At 41.8% G+C, this 19,631-nt stretch overlaps 1 protein-coding gene across 2 annotated transcripts in view; it reads left to right on the top strand.

The window, feature by feature from the left end:
- The window catches only part of RGS6 (regulator of G protein signaling 6), a 437,580-nt gene that overhangs the window by 403,526 nt on the left and 14,423 nt on the right, over window positions 1-19,631 (top strand). Inside the window, exons 13-17 of one of the 2 annotated variants that reach the window (XM_044271951.1) lie at window positions 1,686-1,796; window positions 3,528-3,653; window positions 7,233-7,419; window positions 10,326-10,415; window positions 18,434-18,487. In XM_044271951.1, coding sequence (XP_044127886.1) covers window positions 1,686-1,796; window positions 3,528-3,653; window positions 7,233-7,419; window positions 10,326-10,415; window positions 18,434-18,487 — 568 coding nt within the window. The remainder of the gene's footprint in view (window positions 1-1,685; window positions 1,797-3,527; window positions 3,654-7,232; window positions 7,420-10,325; window positions 10,416-18,433; window positions 18,488-19,631) is intronic. The other variant, XM_044271952.1, reaches the window with a different exon arrangement.

Raw genomic sequence — 19,631 nt, 5'->3', positions numbered from 1 at the left:
ATGAAAGGAAGTAATATCAGAAAACAGGGACAAAGAAGACTTTCTATCCAGGAATATGGCGAAGTTGCATGACAACCAAGGAAACTTTAAAGAGACTGTCCCATTAAGAATATTGTTCTCATTTAAATCAAACACCGAAATTGTAATATGCCTATTTAACTAGCTATTTGTCTAATGGGCATTATCTAGCACCACTTACACCAATTACTGTATCCACCTTTGCAAAATTGTGTCATTTGGATGCTCTCTGCCGGGTCTTCTCTGGTGTGGTTAGTAGGCTGCCTCTGAAGCTGCAGCATCTTCTCTGCTTGTGAGAGGAGCTGCTGACCAAGCACGAGATTATTATTCTCCTCAAACAAGCAGAGAAGAAACTGCATCAGTCTGTCAGTGCTCATTAATTTAAACAGGCTTCCCTTTGTCAAATGAACAATGACATTTTCTATCTGCACCAGGTAAGACGTATTGTTTGCCAGCCTTTTATAACCCTAAGGCCCCATTCACACGTCCGCAATTCTGTTCCGCATTTTGCAGATCTGCACTTCCGGGTCCGCACTTCCGTTCCGCAAAAATATAGAACATGTCCTATTCTTGTCCGCAATTGCGGACAAGAAAAGGCATTTTCCATATAGTTCTGGCAATGTGCGGATCCGCAAAATGTGGAAATCACATTGCCGGTGTCCGTGTTTTGCGGATCCGCGGATCCGCAAAACACATACGGACGTCTGAATGGAGCCTAAGACTGACTTATTAAACAGCACCTATCCACATTTACTTTCTGTGTGTTCTGTACATGTTAGTACTACACCGTTTTTTAACAGGTCAGAGGATAACCATTTTTGTGGGAGTCCTAATTTAAAGGGCTTATGTCAGGATTGATTTAAGAAAATCAGACATCATATAGCACAAGACGATCTCTGTACCTCGCATGGATCCAAAAATGTTCCCATTCATTTCTCCTAATGCTCTCTGGATTTATGTCAAGCTTGCCGCTCTCTCCCTGTAACTGCCATAGCTTCTAACAGTAGCTATGGCTGATAGTTCAAGGAACGAACTGAGGATGTGCACAGTGCAACCATACTCATGCAGCTCAGTAGGAGGACGTGCACATTACGATACAGAATAAACACCAGGGGGCACCATTGTATAGTGAACAACTGGAAAAAAAATTGTAACAGGAAGTAAATTACAGGGGTAACTAGTTTTTCATGCTGATTTATATTAAAATAACATTTTATGGTGGCCAAACCCACAGTGGTGATCATACTTACCTGTTTCCCGCCGCTGGGCTAGAGTTCCATTGCTGCCCCGCGTCCTGAGTCTCCCTGCGTTGACACCTGATCGGGTAAGTATGATTACCACCCCGGGTCCAGCCACGCTGTGGGGGTCTGTAGAAAAGCTGTGCTAAGGTGAACAACCCAAAAGAGTGACACAACCCAAAAAGAGCTTAGGGTTATAGAAATATTCAGACTAGTTACCTTAGAATTCCCCTGCTCTTCTCATAGAAATCAGCTGCCCTCTTATATCTAGAACTGGCCCCTCTTTCCATGGAGCTTGGGGCTGTCAGAGGTAATAACTATAAATACTTTGGTCCCTGCACTCTCTGTAACATACACAACATATATCAGTTCAGGTCACACAAGCCTGGATCTCCTAACGTGAAGGACGTTTCTTTTTGTCTTGTACAGCTTTATTGCTTATTCCGAACAATACACAGAGTATGACCCTTTCCTTACTCCGGCTGATCCCTCCAATCCATGGATTAGTGATGACGCGACTTTCTGGGATCTAGAAATTAGGTAAATATTGTTGATGTCTTTTGAAGGTTATGATAATCTATGTTTTTTTATATTCTGTGCAAGTTCTGATATTTATACATGGTGTGATTTATGTATACAGTGTTTATACTAATTAAACAGTTTGTTTGTTTGTTACATTCCTCCTTATGAGGGGTCTAAAATTCACAGCTAATGGTCTGTATAGCCCCTTTTTATAGTGTTTTGCTTTCAGTACGTTTTAAAGGGTTACTGTTAACCAATTTGTAGGTCAGATGACTATATGGCACTTACTAATATAGAGGGTTATTTATTAAACAGAAATATGCCTATATGAGGCGAATTTCTGGAGCAGATTGTGGTGCAAAGGTCCTTTGCACTTCAATCTGCGACTTTTCCACTGCTCACCCCAGGTCTAAAAAAGTGGGTGTGGGGGGTGTGGGCAGGGAAGGGGACGGGTTGGCAGGCTCGTCTCATTTACCATTTTCTACTCCTGTTTTAGACGTAGAAAATGGTCTAAATCTAAGACCGCAAGGAAGCTGTCTTACATTTAGAAGTGGCTGTGGATCCGCTGAAGTTATATAGAGGCTGACAGCTCTACATAACTTGGGCGATCCACCACCAGCGCAGGGCCATATTAAGACCGACATCTAAAACGCCGGTCTTAATAAATTCTTCCTCTTTGTTGAAATTACGTGCCATATACCATATTTCTAAAGCCATGTCCCCACATTGGGCAAATCTCCTGTTCACCTTGAGGTTTTGTCCATAAGGATGGCCGCTGATGGAGGGTCATGTGACCAGACACTTCCCTCAGCTTCCTCTATTCAAACTCAAAGGGCCAGATTTATCACGACTCTGACAGCTCACTCCACTTTCACATATGGCTAAAGTCAGTTTTAGCCAAGTCAGATTTATGATCGGCCTTTTAAGACTGTAATAAATGTGGTTTGACGGTAGCAGTTTATCCGTCAGTAAGCAGCTTTACAAAAGTCGCACATCTTTATGAAAAAGTCGCACGTTTTATGAAAAAGTCGCATGTTCTATTAAAAAGTCTCATAAGATAAGCATGGTCCTCACTGGAGTGAAATTTTTTGCGACTTTTTTGCGACTTTTTAAAAAAGTCCCAATAGTAAATCTGTCTAGAGATTCATTTACATAAGAAAACACGCCCACTTTCAGAAAACTGGCGAGCATAGTGCAGAGCAGAAAAAAGTCGCAAATTTGTGCGCAGTTTTAGCCTTTGGGACTTTTTTGAGACTTTTTCACTCCATTATTCTGACCTGAGCTAATGATAAATCTGGCCCAAAGTGTATTTGAATTGAGTAGACTGAGTGATTTGCCTGGTCACATGACCCTCCATCAGCTGCCATTTTATGTTATGGACAGGACCTCTGTGTGGACAGACGAAAAACTTAACAAACAAGGGGGCATATCGTAAGAAATATAGAAAATGTTACAGAATATCAACAAAGGCTATATTACTAAATGCTATATAGACATTTTACAAAGATATTGATGAACATTAACCAGAAAGTGGACAAACCCCTTTAAATTGAGTCTTGACGGATTCATGTTCGTGCTTGGTCACAAAATACAGTTCCACTGTGTAAATTTACTGCAGTTGCACATATGGTAAGTCCAGGGGTGCGCGTGGGCACAGTAGGTCAGGGCCCCATCGTCATTTTAACAAGATTATATTGTGAAATATCAATGATTTATTATAATTTGTGTCAAATTTCTCATCCTTGAAAGCAAAGAGCCATCTCAGCAGCGTGTGAAGAGGTGGGGATTCTGCCTGGATGAAATGCTTAAAGACCCAGTAGGACGAGAGCAGTTCCTTCGCTTTGTGGAATCGGAGTTCAGTTCTGAAAACCTCAGGTGAGTGAATTAATGTTATAAGGGTTTTATGATTCCGTCTATATTTTTCCACTGTCACATTTTTTTTAGATTTAGTAAAAGAACAATGAAGTGCAGTGAAGTGTTATGATTTTGGGACATTTCATGAGGTAGCCCACATCCTTATGCATTAAAGGGGTTGTCAGAGATAATTACACATCTCCAACAACTCTTGCAATTAAACTAAAATAAAATGTCATCCTATACTCACCCTTTTCCTCCAGTGCCAGTCTCTACAGCGCTGGTTTGGCCCTCTTGTCACTACTTGTTTAGAAACGGTCGCAGAGATACAGCCGTATACGGCATGTGACCGCTGCAGCCAATCTAACGCTGAAGACAGTGAGTGGATGTAGAGGTCACATGCTGTATATCTGCATGTGCAACGGCCCACTATCAGGGTCTGGGGAATCCCTTGCCCCTAAGGCTACTTTCACACTAGCGTTCGTCGGTCCGCTCGTGAGCTCCGTTTGAAGGGGCTCACGAGCGGACCCGAACGCTTCCGTCCAGCCCTGATGCAGTCTGAATGGATGCGGATCCGCTCAGACTGCATCAGTCTGGCGGCGTTCAGCCTCCGCTCCGCTCGCCTCCGCACGGACAGGCGGACAGCTGAACGCTGCTTGCAGCGTTCGGGTGTCCGCCTGGCCGTGCGGAGGCGTGCGGATCCGTCCAGACTTACAATGTAAGTCAATGGGGACGGATCCGTTTGAAGATGCCACAATATGGCTCAATCTTCAAGCGGATCCGTCCCCCATTGACTTTACATTGAAAGTCTGGACGGATCCGCTCAGGCTGCTTTCACACTTAGAATTTTTTCTAAGTTATTAATGCAGACGGATCCGTACTGAACGGAGCCTCCGTCTGCATTAATATGATCGGATCCGTTCAGAACGGATCCGATCGAACGCTAGTGTGAAAGTAGCCTTAGGAGGTTTCTTCGAAATATGTCCCTCATATAGAGCAAGTAAACGTGACGCCAGTTGCAGTTAAGCAACGAGGACATGGAGTCCCCTTTGTAGATGGTAATGTTGTTACCCAGGGTAGGATTGCCAGAGTGGTGTAGAGTGGCCTACAATCTCTTCAGAATGGAACTAGGAGGTTCCTCTCCAGGGAAACTAACATTGCCAATGTTGCCGCCATCTGCTGCTAGACCAGGCAATTACATGAACATAACCAGTTTCATAAACATAAATATGCACATTATTAGGGGGTGACACAAAATACATTCTGGTGACATAAGTAAGCACATTAGAGACAGTAGAAAGGTGCCAAAGAGTGGTAATGGCACTCTGGGTCATTACACATGTTACTTTGCATGTCATAGCATCAGCGATGTCCACAGTGATGTGCAAGTGTATGGAACATCACCGCTGCAGCCAATTACTGTTCTCAGCAATCTAACTCTGGAGATAATGATTGGATACAGCCGTCACATGATGTATATCTGCATGTCACTGTACATGTCACTGCGTAAGTAATGTGCACAGTGACATGCAGGTGCCATATATCAGCACATCCCTAATGTACTGTATATAGTAGGGAAGTGTCAGCATCAGGATTGGATTAGCACTGCTGAAAAGGGCTCTGGAAAAGGGATGAGTATCAGATGAACTTTTATTTTAGTTTATTGCAGGGCTTGTCTAAGATTTTTAATTACAGTCCTGATCAAAAGTTTAAGACCACTTGAAAAATGGCAAAAAAATCATATTTAGCATGGCTGGATGTTAACAAGGTTCCAAGTAGAGCTTCAACATGCAACAAGAAGAAATTAGAGTGAGACAAAACATTTTTTGAGCATTCAATTTATTGAAAACAACGAATAAACTGAAACAGGCTGTTTTTCAGCTGATCAAAAGTTTAGGACCACACCTCCAAATAAAAAACTAAACCTCCCCCAAAACAGAAATACAACTTCCAAACATGAACTCGGTAATGAGTAGCTCCGCCGTTATTGTTTATCACTTCAAAAATTTGTTTCGGCATGCTTGATGCAAGCGTTTCCATGAGGTGAGTGGGAACATTTCTCCAAGTGGTGAAGACGGCCGCACGAAGGCCATTTACTGTCTGGAACTGTTGTCCATTTTTGTAAACTTCCCTTGCCATCCATCCCCAAAGGTTGTCAATTGGATTTAGATCAGGGGAACACGCAGGATGGGCCAAAAGAGTGATGTTATTCTCCTGGAAGAAGTCCCTTGTCCTGCGGGCATTGTGTACTGTAGTGTGTCCTGTTGAAAAACCCAGTCGTTACCACACAGACGAGGGCCCTCAGTCATGAGGAATGCTCTCTGCAACATCTGGACATAGCCAGCAGCCGTTTGACGCCCCTGCACTTCCTGAAGCTCCATTGTTCCACTGAAGGAAAAAGCACCCCAGACCATTATGGCGCCCCCTCCACTGTGGCGCGTAGAAAACATCTCAGGTGGGATCTGCTTGTCATGCCAGTAACGTTGGAAACCATCAGGACCATCAAGGTTAAATTTTTTCTCATCAGAGAATAAAACTTTCTTCCACCTTTGAATGTCCCATGTTTGGTGCTCTGTTGCAAAGTCCAAACGAGCAGTTCTGTGGCGTTCAAGGAGACGAGGTCTTTTGAAGATGTTTTTTTGTTTTTGAAGCCCTTCGGTCTCAGATGCCGTCTAATGGTTATGGGGCTGCAGTCAGCACCAGTAAGGGCCTTAATTTGGGTTGAGGATCGTCCAGTGTCTTGACGGACAGCCAATTGGATCCTCCGGCTCAGTGCTGATGAAATATTTTTGGGTCTTCCACTTGACTTTTTTGTTCCATAACCCTCAGGATCATTTAAGAAATTCCAAATGACTGTCTTACTGCGTCCCACCTCAGCAGCGATGGCGCGCTGTGAGAGACCCTGCTTATGCAGTTCAACAACCCGACCATGTTCAAAAAGGGAGAGTTTTTTTGCCTTTGCCATCACAACGTGTGACTACCTGACAGAAAATGAACGGAACGAGCAGCCTGACCCCAACCAGTCTTCTGTATATAGAAGATAGGAGATGGAGGACACCTAGCAACGCTGTTTTAGCCGCACCACTGAAATGCCTGGGGGAGGAAAGAACATGCTGCAATTACTAGGTAATTCAATACCTATACAAAAGTATTAACTAGGGAACTAAGGTAAACTTAGACCAATCCAATTACATAAAAAAATATATATGACAGTTATCCTGTAATGACTGTTTTGTTTACAACATGTTAGAATTCAGTATTTCTATTATTATGCTGGTTTAATATAGAAATTGCTAAATTAATATTTTACTGAAATTCCAAATGGCTTAAGAATTTGAGTCATCTGTCCATATAGCATGTCCTCTTTACACATTTCAGTGTGTGTGTTGCCTAGCTCATTAGGTCATTTTTTTTTACAATTCAAGTAGCAATCACCCTAGGAAACATCATTCTTAATTATTGTATAATACAGCATAATGTGTTATGAATGTACTATATAGAGAAAACCTTTATGAACAATGCACATCCCTTTCCACTAGATGGCAATATTGTTTCTCCAGTCCGACGCTATACACTAATTGTGTCTTATGTATGGTAAAGGTTTTGGATGGTTGTCCAAGATCTGAAGAAGCAACCTTTACAGGAAGTACCGAAAAGGGTAGAGGAAATATGGCAAGAGTTTCTGGCCCCTGGGGCACAAAGTGCCATCAACTTAGACTCCCACAGTTTTGAGAAGACGAGCCACAATGTTAAAGATCCTGGGAGGTACACATTTGAAGATGCACAGGTATAAAATGAAAGTGCTTGTAAAAAGTAAATGATTATATGAAGAATATTTATTGCAGAAATTAGTATAAGGGTACTTTCACATTAGCGTTTTTCTTTTCCAGCGCTGAGTTCTGTCCTAGGGGCTCAATACCGGAAAAGAACTGATCAGTTTTATCCTAATGCATTCTGCATGGAGAGTAATCCGTTCAGGATGCATCAGGATGTCTTCAGTTTAGTCTTTTTTACTGATCAGGCTTTTCAGAAAACCGTAGAATGTTGTATTTTTAACTCCGGCCAAAAAGCCGGAACACTTTGACTGAACGCCGGATCCGGCATTTTTCCCATTGACTTGCATTAATGCCGGATCCGGCTTTTGCATGTTAAACCTGAAAAATGTGCAAAACAAGTTAAAGTCCATAAATGGTGGATCCGTTTTTTCCAATGCATTTTTTCATTGTGATCAGAATCCTGATCAGGATTCAAATGTAATCCGTTTTCACATGTTTTTCCGGATCCGGCGGGCAGTTCCGGCGATGGAATCGCCCGCCGGATTCAAACAACGCTAGTGTGAAAGTACCCTTAAAGGGACACTGACAGGCCCAAAAAGCATATTTAGGGGTATATATGACAGTATAGGACTTATAAAGAGTATTAGAATCATCTAAGCATCCCCCTGTCCACCTCATAAATACAGTAATCTGAAGTTTTATAACCTGCTTTCCTGGCGTTCAATCTGCCCAAGGGGCGGTGCTTCATATCAACTTGCGCCCAGCCAGCCTCGCCACAACTGCCGTTTGAAGCGCCGCCCAGCTCATCAATATTCACTTAGCTGGGCGGCTACTCTGAAGCGCTGTACTAGTGTCCCTGGCCATCTTCAGCGCATGCGCCCGGCACCCTCACTGGCCGGGATCGCATTGCGCGTCTCCTTTATGCGCATGCGCCAGGCACCTTCACTGGCCTGGATCGCATCGCGCGTCTGCTTTATGCGCATGCGCCGGGCACAGCAGCGACCCGCATGCGCATAAAGCAGACGCGCAATGCGATCCCGGCCAGTGAGGGTGCCGGGCGCATGCGCTGAAGATGGCCGGGGACACTAGTACAGCGCTTCGGAGTAGCCGCCCAGCTCAGTGAATATTGATGAGCTGGGCGGCGCTTCAAACGGCAGTTGTGGCGAGGCTGGCTGGGCGCAAGTTGATATGAAGCACCGCTTGGGCAGATTGAACACCAGGAAAGCAGGTTATAAAACTTCAGATTACTGTATTTATGAGGTGAACAGGGGGGATACTTAGATGATTCTAATGCCCTTTATAAGACCTATACTGTCATATATACCCCTAAATATGCTTTTTGGGCCTGTCAGTGTCCCTTTAAAGTTCACTCACTTCAGCAAATGGCCTTTATTATGTAGAAAAAGTTAATACTAGGCACTTACTAATGTATTGTGATTGTCCATATTGCCTACTTTGCTGGCTGGATTTATTTTTCCATCACATTAAACACAACCACCATGCAATCCAGCAGTGGTGGCTGTGCTTGCACACTATAGGAAAGTGCAGGCCTTTCTGGTGGTTGGGTCCTTTGCAACAGGCATAGGGACACATGTGCAGCAGCTCCCTTCTTGGCCACCTCGTATCTGTGCTGCAGCGTGGCCACAACTTCTGGAAACTAGCAGTGTGTAATGTGATTAAAAATGTGATGGAAAAATGAATCCAGCCAGCAAAGGAGGCAATATGGACAATCACAATACATTAGGAAGTGCCTTGTAGTAACTTTCTTTACCTGATAAATGCTGTTTGCTGAAGTGAGACAAACCCTTTAATCATTGTAACGTTTCATATGTCTCAGTGCATCCTCTGTTTCTTTGCTCTCAGTGTGGAAGTTATTAGGAATAGTAAATGCCATGTAACAGAAGTAGAACTTTATTAATGAAAACACTGCCCCATTAGACAGTGCAGCATCCACAGTAGACATGGCAAAATCCATCCAATTCCCCAGTAGTCACAACTAGTGATGAGTGAAGTTTTGAAAAATTCAATTTGGCTGCTTCGCCGAACTTCAACAAGAAATTCGATTTGTCACAAATTGCTTTCCATTGTATGGAGCGGGCACAATGACGGGGAATGGCGTTCACTCTACCTCCCCTCATTTAACCCCTTGGATGTCGCGTTCAACGCTGATCGCAGCCTCTGTGGCTCACATTCAGCTTTTCAGGGGTTAAAAAAAAAATCATAATAATGCTCACCTCTACCACTTGCTCACGGAGAGCCAGTCCGCTCCCATTTTGATTGAAGAAAACCCGCCACAGGACCTGCGGTGAGCGTGATGACATCACCACGTGATCCTGTCACTGCGCACTTCCAGCGTGATCACGTGGTGACGTCATCACACTCACCGCAGGTCCTTTGACGGGTTTTCTTCAATCAAGATGGGAGCGGACGGCCTCTCCGCAAGCAAGTTGATGAGGTGTTTGTTTGTTTTTTCAGCCACCATTTTAGAAAAAAATTACCATGAATCGTTACCATAAAGTTTTGAATTTAATTTTTCCTGAAATTCAGATACTTCGATTTGCTCAACACTAGTCATAACAAACTCTCTCGCTTTCTAAGTATTCATTTCATAGCATTCCCTCCACTTTTCTTCTAGTCTCACTGGCCCCTTACTTCAACAGTAGTGACTGCACGCTCCCCCGACGAAATCATCCAGCTCCATGCCTTCAGCATTTGGCCTGGCACCACGCCTGGTCACCAGGACCTCTTTTTTTTTACCTAGTCACCATGATGATTGTGTTCTACCGAGCCCTAGGTTACACTAGGTCGGCAAACAGCAGAAGAATGAAACTAGCAGTATTTGCCATGTACAGTATAATATAGAGGATGGAGTGGTCTCTCTGTGGATTTAACGTGGACATCTGTACTTATGTTGCAGGAACACATCTACAAGCTTATGAAGAGCGATAGTTATGCACGGTTCTTGCGTTCCAATGCCTACCAGGATTTACTGATGATGAAAAAGAAGGTAGAGTTTGGGGTGAACATGCTTGCATCCACTGCACATTACTGATTCTGGCCTGCTGCTTGCTACTATTGTGGAAATGAGAACTGTGTTTTCTTGTCTGTACTCATCTTCTTTGCACGAGGACTAAATGTCATCTCTTCCCCAGCTACTTAGCATAATACAGTAAAATGCTCTATTGCGTAGGATACTGCAATACAAAGTTGATGCTATTTTGAATAATTTGGAAAGTTTGACCAAGGCTTTGCTCTATGTTCACACAGATATGAGTTTCGGAAAAAAAAAGTTCATTTTTGCATTGCACCATCATCGCCCTTTGAAAGAAATGTCTTAAACATAGTCTCTTTGCTAAATAGTATTGGGTTTTTGAGGGAAAACTGACATCACAGTCTTTTGTTCATATTAAAGGGTCACTAACTTTTTCGATTGGTGAAGGTCTGAATGTTGAAATCCCTACGATCCCTAGAACAAGGGAAGAGAAGAGCACACTTAGCGCGCTGTCTCTCCTCGCTGCACGAGATGGGCTTCATCAAAGTATATGGGCCCGTCTCCATGATGTCCTTAGCAGTGCATGCTTCACTCCACTCATTCTAGGGATCGGCGTGGGGGTCTCAGCACTCAGACCCCCACCGATCTAAACTTTTGATATGTTTCTATGACATAGCAAAGGTTTTTTGAAAAGTTAGTGACCCTTTAAGTGTATGGCAAGTTTAGGCTAAACTTACTCAAGGAAGTAAGTCTACTCTATCATTTGAGTATAGTTTGTCTCCCAGCTGTATGCTGGGTAGTAAACGCCATTGTAATTTAAAGTTATATGGGTATTATGGCTTCAGCCAAAAGTTTATTTATTTTAAAATGATAAATTATAATATTTTTAAACTTTTGACTCTTTTCAGATTGTGCCTTGAGTGTCCATTTGCCATATGTGATGGTATGCCCCATGAGTGGCATAAGTGCCCTGTTAAAAAAGTATACTATGTGATATCCATTTTTTTAACTGGATACCTCTGGATAGAAAAGCACATAAAGAGCCTATGGATGTCTTTTAACGTCCGTTGGTGTAAAGGGGGCCGATGGGTCCATTTAATGGATGCTCCCAAAGCATAAACAGACACTTAAAGGCATTGTCCCACGAAAAAGATTCCACCGTTTTCAAATCAGCACCTGGTTCTGAATACTTTTGTAATTGCATGTAATTAAAAATTTGGTAGAGCTACTGAGTTATTCAATAAAATGTATCTGTATAGTGCCACTTAATTTCTTATTTCTTTGACCGGTGTAACGTTACATTACCCTACTTTGTGAGATTTCCCTACCTCCTAACTTCCGGTCGCACCGCTAATGACGTGAGGAAGCGTTCCTGAGTTTTGACGATCTGCGCATGCGCAAAAGGACAGTTTAGGGATAATCTCACAGCGGAGTTCAGCTGCACACCAGGACACTGCGCATGCGCTGGAGAGCCTCAGTAGGGAAATATTACAGGCCAGTGCGCAAGCGCGGCTAACTCCAGAACATCCATCCGATCTCTGCGCCTGCGCAGTGTGGGGGTAGGGAGATCTCATGGCCATATTTTCTGTTAAATAAATAAATATATATATATATATGGGTTGTCTGCCTGCGCATACATATATATATATATATTTAACAGAAAATATGGCCATGAGCTCTCCCTACCCCCACACTGCGCAGGCGCGGAGATCGGATGGATGTTCTGGAGTTAGCCGCGCTTGCGCACTGGGCCGTAATATTTTCCTACTGAGGCTCTCCGGCGCATGCGTAGTGTCCCGGTGTGCAGCTAAACTCCGCTGTGAGATTTTCCCTAAACTGTCCTTTTGCGCATGCGCAGATCATCAAAACTCAGGAACGCCTCCTCACGTCATTAGGAAGTTAGGAGGTAGGGAAATCTCACGAAGTAGGGTAATGTAACGTTACACCGGCTCACTGAGATGGCCGCACATGCTCAGTTTCATCTTAAAACTTCCTCCTGAGCTGTGATGGGGAGAGCTGAGACATACCCCCTGAGCTGTGATAGGGAGAGCTGAGACACACCCCCTGAGCTGTGATAGGGAGAGCTGAGACACGCCCCCTGAGCTGTGATAGGGAGAGCTGAGACACGCCCCCTGAGCTGTGATAGGGAGAGCTGAGACGGACACCCTGAGCTGTGATAGGGAGAGCTGAGACACGCCCCCTGAGCTTCAGCAAAAAAGACACTCCCCTTGAGCTGTCAGCTTGATATAAATCTAGCAGAGCAATGAATGGGGAGATCTCTGGATCCATGTGAGGTACAGGGCTGGTTCTAGCTTTGTTAGGAAGGCATTGTCATGGACTATATGATTTTAATTATTTACATTATTCATGGGATAACCCCTTTAAGACCCCTTATCAAGATGCCTACACTTACAACACCAATCAAGAGCCTATACTACTTCATGTTTTCCATAATCTCTGCTTGTAGTCATTCAGTGTGAACTTTCATTGTTAGCAGTTATCAGAACTCTGTCTTGTAATGGATCTGTGTGTCTGAAATGCAACCAGGAAATATATTTATGCCCTAGAAAATAATGAAGGAGCTTTTAAATCTCTGCAAGCTGAAGTTTTGAAAGCCATAAAGGATGCAGAAAGTGAATAAACTTCATTTCCTGAACCTACCATTTTAAATATAAGCAAGGAAATCAACATATAGTATGAGCTACATCTTAATGTTAAAACCTTGCTCATTCTCCAGGAGGGCCTTACAGAATAGCAACATGCTTTCTGAGGGGCCTTTCTGAACCCTGGCCACAACCATCCATGGTCTTCCAATAGGAAGGAAACCACAGACTCATTGTGACACACAGCCATGACTCCCGTTCATCACAAAGACATCTGGGTCTTTCATCTAAGGATGTATCCATATTTGACAGGACATTTTGCAACGGACTACTGGTGAAATAGGCCAGGAGGTCCCTTTATTAGGTTAAAAAATTAAATTTTTTGCGATGCCAGTTGCATTGCATCAACGAGGGACAAGATATACCCCTATGTAGACGGTGATGGTGGGACCCAGGTGTAGGAATGCCAGAGTAGTGTAAGGGTTGCCTATAGTGTCCCTTAGGTGCGGCTTTAGCACTTGTCACAGTGCTCCTACCTGGATATCCTGGAACCCCAGGAGTTGTAGTCCGAAGCCGTGCAAATCGGGTTGAGGATGAAGTGGGTGAAGAAAGGAAGTGAGTCCAGACTTAGATTGAATTGTTTACAGCTTTACTTTTTGTTCCGTGTTGGTGACCGATTCTCCGGTCCTTCATAGCAAGAATTTCTGCATTTGGTGGTGGTTCCGGAGTGCAGGGAGCAGTATCAGTGGACTCCTCCTTATCCTCGCACACCTCAGAGTAGTGCTCCTGTTTGGTGGGCTCAGACTGTACAGCAGCAGCAGCAGTAGTAGTAGGCCCTGAGAATTCTGTAGTTGCAGTAATTATGGCCACAGACTGGCTGTTTTCTGGTCCTGCTACTCCAGTAGTCAGGGGCAACTGTGGTAAAATTCACCTGGCAGATGGCCTGCTGCTCCCTACTGGATGGACTGGAAGTCTTCTTCACTGTTGTTGCAGCAGTTAAAAGTCCCTAGTGGCAATGGCCACAGGGCAGTCCTTCTCTGACTATTACGGCAGTAGTTAGAGGTATGGTGCATATGGCTGCAGCTGCTAATGGTGCTGGTGGATCGCTGTGGTCCCAGTGAGGGTTATCCTCCTCACTATTGCTGCTGCTGAACTTCATCAGAGTTTTTTTTCCTGCCTTATGCAGCTGCGGTGGAGCGTCACTGCCCTCCTGTGGCGGCACTTGGCATAGACAGGGTGGTTACACTTTTCATCTCGGCAGCCATTTTCTGTTTGATTGCAGTGGCTGCTCTGACCATCCCGAAGGGGTCGATAACTTCTGGCTGTAAAGTAGAATGAGAGTTATGAAAATGTGAAGCAAGCTGTTACTGTTTTGTAATTCCCTTCCATGTAGCTTGGGAAACTGTGTAGGTTGCATTTGTTTTAGTGAATAGTATTTATGATGCCTGCTTTCCAACAGTAGTTTTATCACAATCCCAAGAACAAGTAGTCGATTTCCATTTCCATTGATGAGAGGAAAATGCAAAGAACAGTTACTTGGCACTTTATACTGTATAAGTTCTGATTCAGGTAACTTGGGACTTTTCTGAATCATTTTGTAGGAGATTGAGCCTACTGAAAGCATTTTGTGTATGAATTATGAGGGGAGGGCAATAGAATTATTTTTGGTTACGTAAAAAAATGAGTCACTAGACAGATCACATTATATAATGAGATTACTTAAATACCAAAATAACAGTAAGCTGCTAGGTGCAACAGTATGTTAAACATCTCAGCGGATTGGTTGAAGCGATTATGCAACCACCTCCGCAGAACCATTTTTTTGCCGGATCCGGAAAATAGTCTACCATGATTAAGAAGTTAAACAAAATAAATTAAGGATCCTCAGTGGTCGATACTTAATTAATGGCTAGCGGAACAGATGATGACACAATCGCAATCTTTCGAGACTACTCGAGACTAAAAGAACTTCCTACTTTGCTCTTGCTATATATATGCTGTGAACTGTGAATAGTAATGCCTTCTAGTGCAATGTTTTGTTTTTTTCTAGTGTAATGCTTTAGTTTAAATGTCAGTTCTTGTTCCCCTGTCCATGGCATCTAGGATTGCTCCAAACAACATTTCATTGTATTGTACATTGTATTACATTGTATTGTACAGTGACAATAAAGGCATCTTATCTTATCTTATCTACTCAGGCCTCTTTCTCAGGCATCTTTTAAGACAGTATCTGAAAAGTCACAAGATATTATCTTAAAAGGTGCCTGAGGAAGAGGCCTAAACATTCATATTCACAAGACACTGTCTTAAAAGTGGCTTGAGGAAGAGGGCTGAATATTCAGATTCACAAGACATATTCTTAAAAGACGCCTGAGGAAGAGTCTTGGTTAGTCTTGAAATCTTTCAATTGTGGCATCTTCTTTTCCGTTAGCCATTAACAGGTATCAACCACTGAGGAACCTCAACTTATTTATCTTCTATATAATGTTTAAGGCGGTACAAATACATTCTTTACCATGATTAGAGCGCTCTTGTGGACTTGGAATGACCGTGTATTACATAGTTTCCCATTAATTTCAGCAGCCAGGCTTGCTTCAGAGAAGGGGCTGCCTGGTATAGACAATCGTTTTGAATGACATTATAAATCTAGAGGTAGATATTGTGATTCTTGATTTTCAACTATACTGAATAGTAGTGGTCTAACGGTGGGTCATCTCATGATGCCAACCTCTTTCCATATGTCCTATTAGAGCATATGGATATTGATCCTCTACTCAGATCCCCCTCAGTGAATAAAATGAAGAGATGCTATAATACCTGCAGAGGAGAGTTGGGAACCACTCTAACTGCATATCAGTGCCTGAGAACAACAGTAATATCTGGTGAGTTAAATTGACACAACATCAAATCTATATTTTCTCAGGTACATTACTATTTTAGACTACATTCACACCTGCAGCCGGAGGTGTATGCTGCGGCTTTTGTCTGGCCAATTCTTGGCATATTTGCCAGGTAGAAGCCAGATCTCAATGGGGTCCGGCTGAAAGGCAGTTGTATCTGTCAATGACGGATCCAGAGAACTTCGACAAGCTGTTTTCTACTGGAACAGCCTGACGGAGATATTTGCTGCAGATGTGAAACTAGCCTTAGAACTCAAAGCCCTTCTTTTGACAAAAATGTTGTGCCACTTCCATACATTATAATATTTGGAAAGTCTCTCGAACAATTGCAGAATAAAAAATTGTAATGGCACTTGGAAGCTTACAGTTGATAAAAAAAAAGAAAAAATTTGTATGCTTTTATTCAAGATAACACAGAAAGTTAGCAAATTAAAGGGGGTTGTCCTGCCGTATCTATTTATGACCTACTGTAAGGATAGGTTATCAATATCTGATCGGTGGAGGTCCAACTACCGGGACCTCTACAGATCAGCTGTTTGAAGAGGAGGTGGCGCTCCATGCGAGCACTGCTTCCTGTTCATTACACTGCCCATCGTCTCCTGTGGAGAGGTGCCACAGTGTAATTACAAGTGCTCACTCCATTCAAGTGAATGGAGCGAGTACTTGTCATTGCACTGCACCACCAAGACTTCCAAGACAACTAGCAGCATAATGAACAGGAAGCAGAGCTCACATGGAGCACTGTCTCCTCTTCTAACAGCTGATCGGCGGAGGTCCCTGGAGTTGGACCTCCACCGATCAGATATTGATGACCTATCCTGACAATAGATCATCAATATACATGGCAGGATAACCCCTTTAATATTTTGTTTTTATACTTTCTACTTTGTCAGTATCAGTACTATAAATACCACATTCCTTCCTTATACTCTAACTTTGTTCTATAGCCAAACATTTCTGCAATAATCTTACCTGCTTTAAGCAATATCAGCACATATTAAACTCTGCCGGTCTATGTGCATGTTTGTCTGCTTGGATGTCACATATTAATTGTCTTAGCCTCCATTCATAATGTTTGGTAATCTTGTGGCTGCCTTCCCGTGGTCTTTTCTGACTCATACATAATGATGGCGTGTGCAGTTTACTCATTCTATTTGCCATAGTCTCTTGTATTTTATAAGGAGAATCATTCTGTTATTGAAATAGAGTATTACTGAATAAACACAATTTCATGCTGAACTAACTGTTAAGAAATTAAAAGCCTATATATAAAAAAATATAGATTTGCAAAATTAGCTTAAAAGGAACATTATTGGTTTACTTTACTTAAAGTACCAAAAATGGTAATAAATCAAGCACCAATAAGAGTTTCAAGTGCATTAAAATTAACGGGCTCAGTTAGTTTAAATAGTTCTAAAAGTTTATAATATAATTAGAAGTTTAGGATAACAATAGCCATAATAATAAAATTTAACATACAATTTATGTTTAGATTTCCCTTATAATATGGAGTCGTATTATGGTTTCAACTCACTTCTCTGTGTCTCTGGCGAGTGTTTTCTCGAGGCACTACATTTTCACATAGAAGCAAAGTTTCTAGGGTATAATACCTCTGTAAGATGCCATACTGCTTTCAAGTTGTTACTGTTTTAACACTAAATTATATCGGATAAACTATGGGATATACCTTTAAAGGCCCAACTTTGATAAACAATATTTTTATTGTGCCAATGCATTTAAAACAAAAAAGCAACTTTGTAAGTAGTATGGATTAAACATTTCTGCAGCTCCTTTGCAGACATTTGCATCTCCATGGTAACAGACAACAAACTGTGTAGTCTGATCTTGTAGTCATACTCTCTCCAATCTGCCTTCTACGTTTTGCGAACTTTCATTTGGTAGATTAGCCTAACGTAAGGCACAGATTGAAGGGAGTATGGCTGCATTGGTTAATTAAACAAAATTTGTAGCATAGGTGTACACCGACTTGCAAACCATTATTAAGACCATGTAAATATTATATAGCTGTCATTTTTTCAATTCTTCAACAATTGTAATGGGCAATAATAAGAGATTTACAAATAATAAAAAAAATAATAATGGTTAAATAGTTAAACAAAGTTTCTATAGGTTTTTAGCATTTTAAACAAGTTTTTGGGGAGATTTGTTTAAAAAAGAACCAGATTAGGTTGAAAATAAAAAATGCATTTTTTTACATAAACTAAAATAGCACTTAAAATTGTAATCCTTATGTATAGTGCATATAAAAGTAAGTGTATTGAATTTAAAGATCAAACTTAAATATAGTAAAAAATATAATACTTACATAGTTTTTCCTAAATATAAATTAAACCCACATTATTTCATTGCTTTGGCAAACAATTCTTAATGCTTCTATTGTTTAGATTTTATTATTTTTCTTTATTTTTGGCTCCCTGACATCTGCTAGCATAGTAAGCACTCACTGCTAAAGGCTGAAGGTTTTTTTTCCTGTATTTTTTCTGTCCCAAACCCTTTTTTGTTTTTTAAGACTGAGAATGAGCAAGGTCGTAGAACCTCCCTAGAAAAGTTCACTCGCAGCGTGGTAAGTTCTGGTGCAGTGATCACTTTCCTTTTCTTTTTTTTTTGCACACCAAAGCTGTGAATTACAATGAGTTTATATTCTTGCTTGCAGATCTGTGATGTTTTATGTTACGTAATTCCGCATATATTGCTTTTATGTTGCAATGCTCTGTTGTCCTAAAGCTGTTTGCTTACATAGGCCTGCATTTTTTGGGACTAGATTGCATAGCAGTGGGACAAACAGTCTCATACGTTTCACCTCCTAAAATAATTGAATTAAATTGAATTGTGTACATAGCAAAGAACCTGCTGGTTTAATAAACAACCTAAATTTGTATGCATTAATACATATACATTTTAACTTGTGTACACACATATTTATATGTACAGCTTAAAAATTGCTTATGAAATATTTTATTATTCCAAACTGATTGCACAATAATGGGACACTTGTTTCTGCCAATTTCTTTGTGATCCAAGAATACATTTGTTGAAACTGTTATGCCTCATTCACATGTCAGTGTTCTGTCAGTGATTTCCATCAGTGATTGTGAGCCAAAACTGGATGTGGCTCACAGAACAGGTGCAGATCTTTCCCTCCTGGTTTTGACTCCCAATCACTGATGGAAATCACTGATCAAAACACTGATGTGTGAATGAGGCTTTACACAGCAATGTAAAAAAGAAAACTAATATGGGGTGAGAAAATATTTTTACAATACTACGAAATCTTAAAAACTAAAAACAAATTCTGACCCGCAAATGTTGACACATGGAAACAGTCTGATAAATATAGCCGTCATAGTTTTATAATTCTAGCCATTTTTTTTATTTTATTGGAAAACACCTCAGGTTTTGTCTAAGGTTTTTTACTTCGTTGAACAGAATTCTGTTCTCTCATTCCTGATAACCCCTAACTGAGTGTTTTCCTAAATGTGAGGCAGGGTTCTTTGGTGCTGTGTCCCCAAGTTGTTGATGAGGTGTGACTTGGGTGGCAGTTTCATCAAGAATAATCATATGTTCATTGGATAATACTTCAGTGCTTTCCCTGGCTACTCAAATATCTGATTTAGCAACTAGTGATGAGCGAACTTCTGTTTTAAGTTCGGCGTCTAAAGTTCGGCTTCCGGTTAGCGGAGAATCCCGATATGGTTCCCGATATGGAT

The sequence above is a fragment of the Bufo gargarizans genome, chromosome 11 (assembly GCF_014858855.1).
Source record: "Bufo gargarizans isolate SCDJY-AF-19 chromosome 11, ASM1485885v1, whole genome shotgun sequence".
Lineage (NCBI taxonomy): Eukaryota > Metazoa > Chordata > Amphibia > Anura > Bufonidae > Bufo > Bufo gargarizans.
This window is presented reverse-complemented; position numbering and strand designations above follow the sequence as displayed.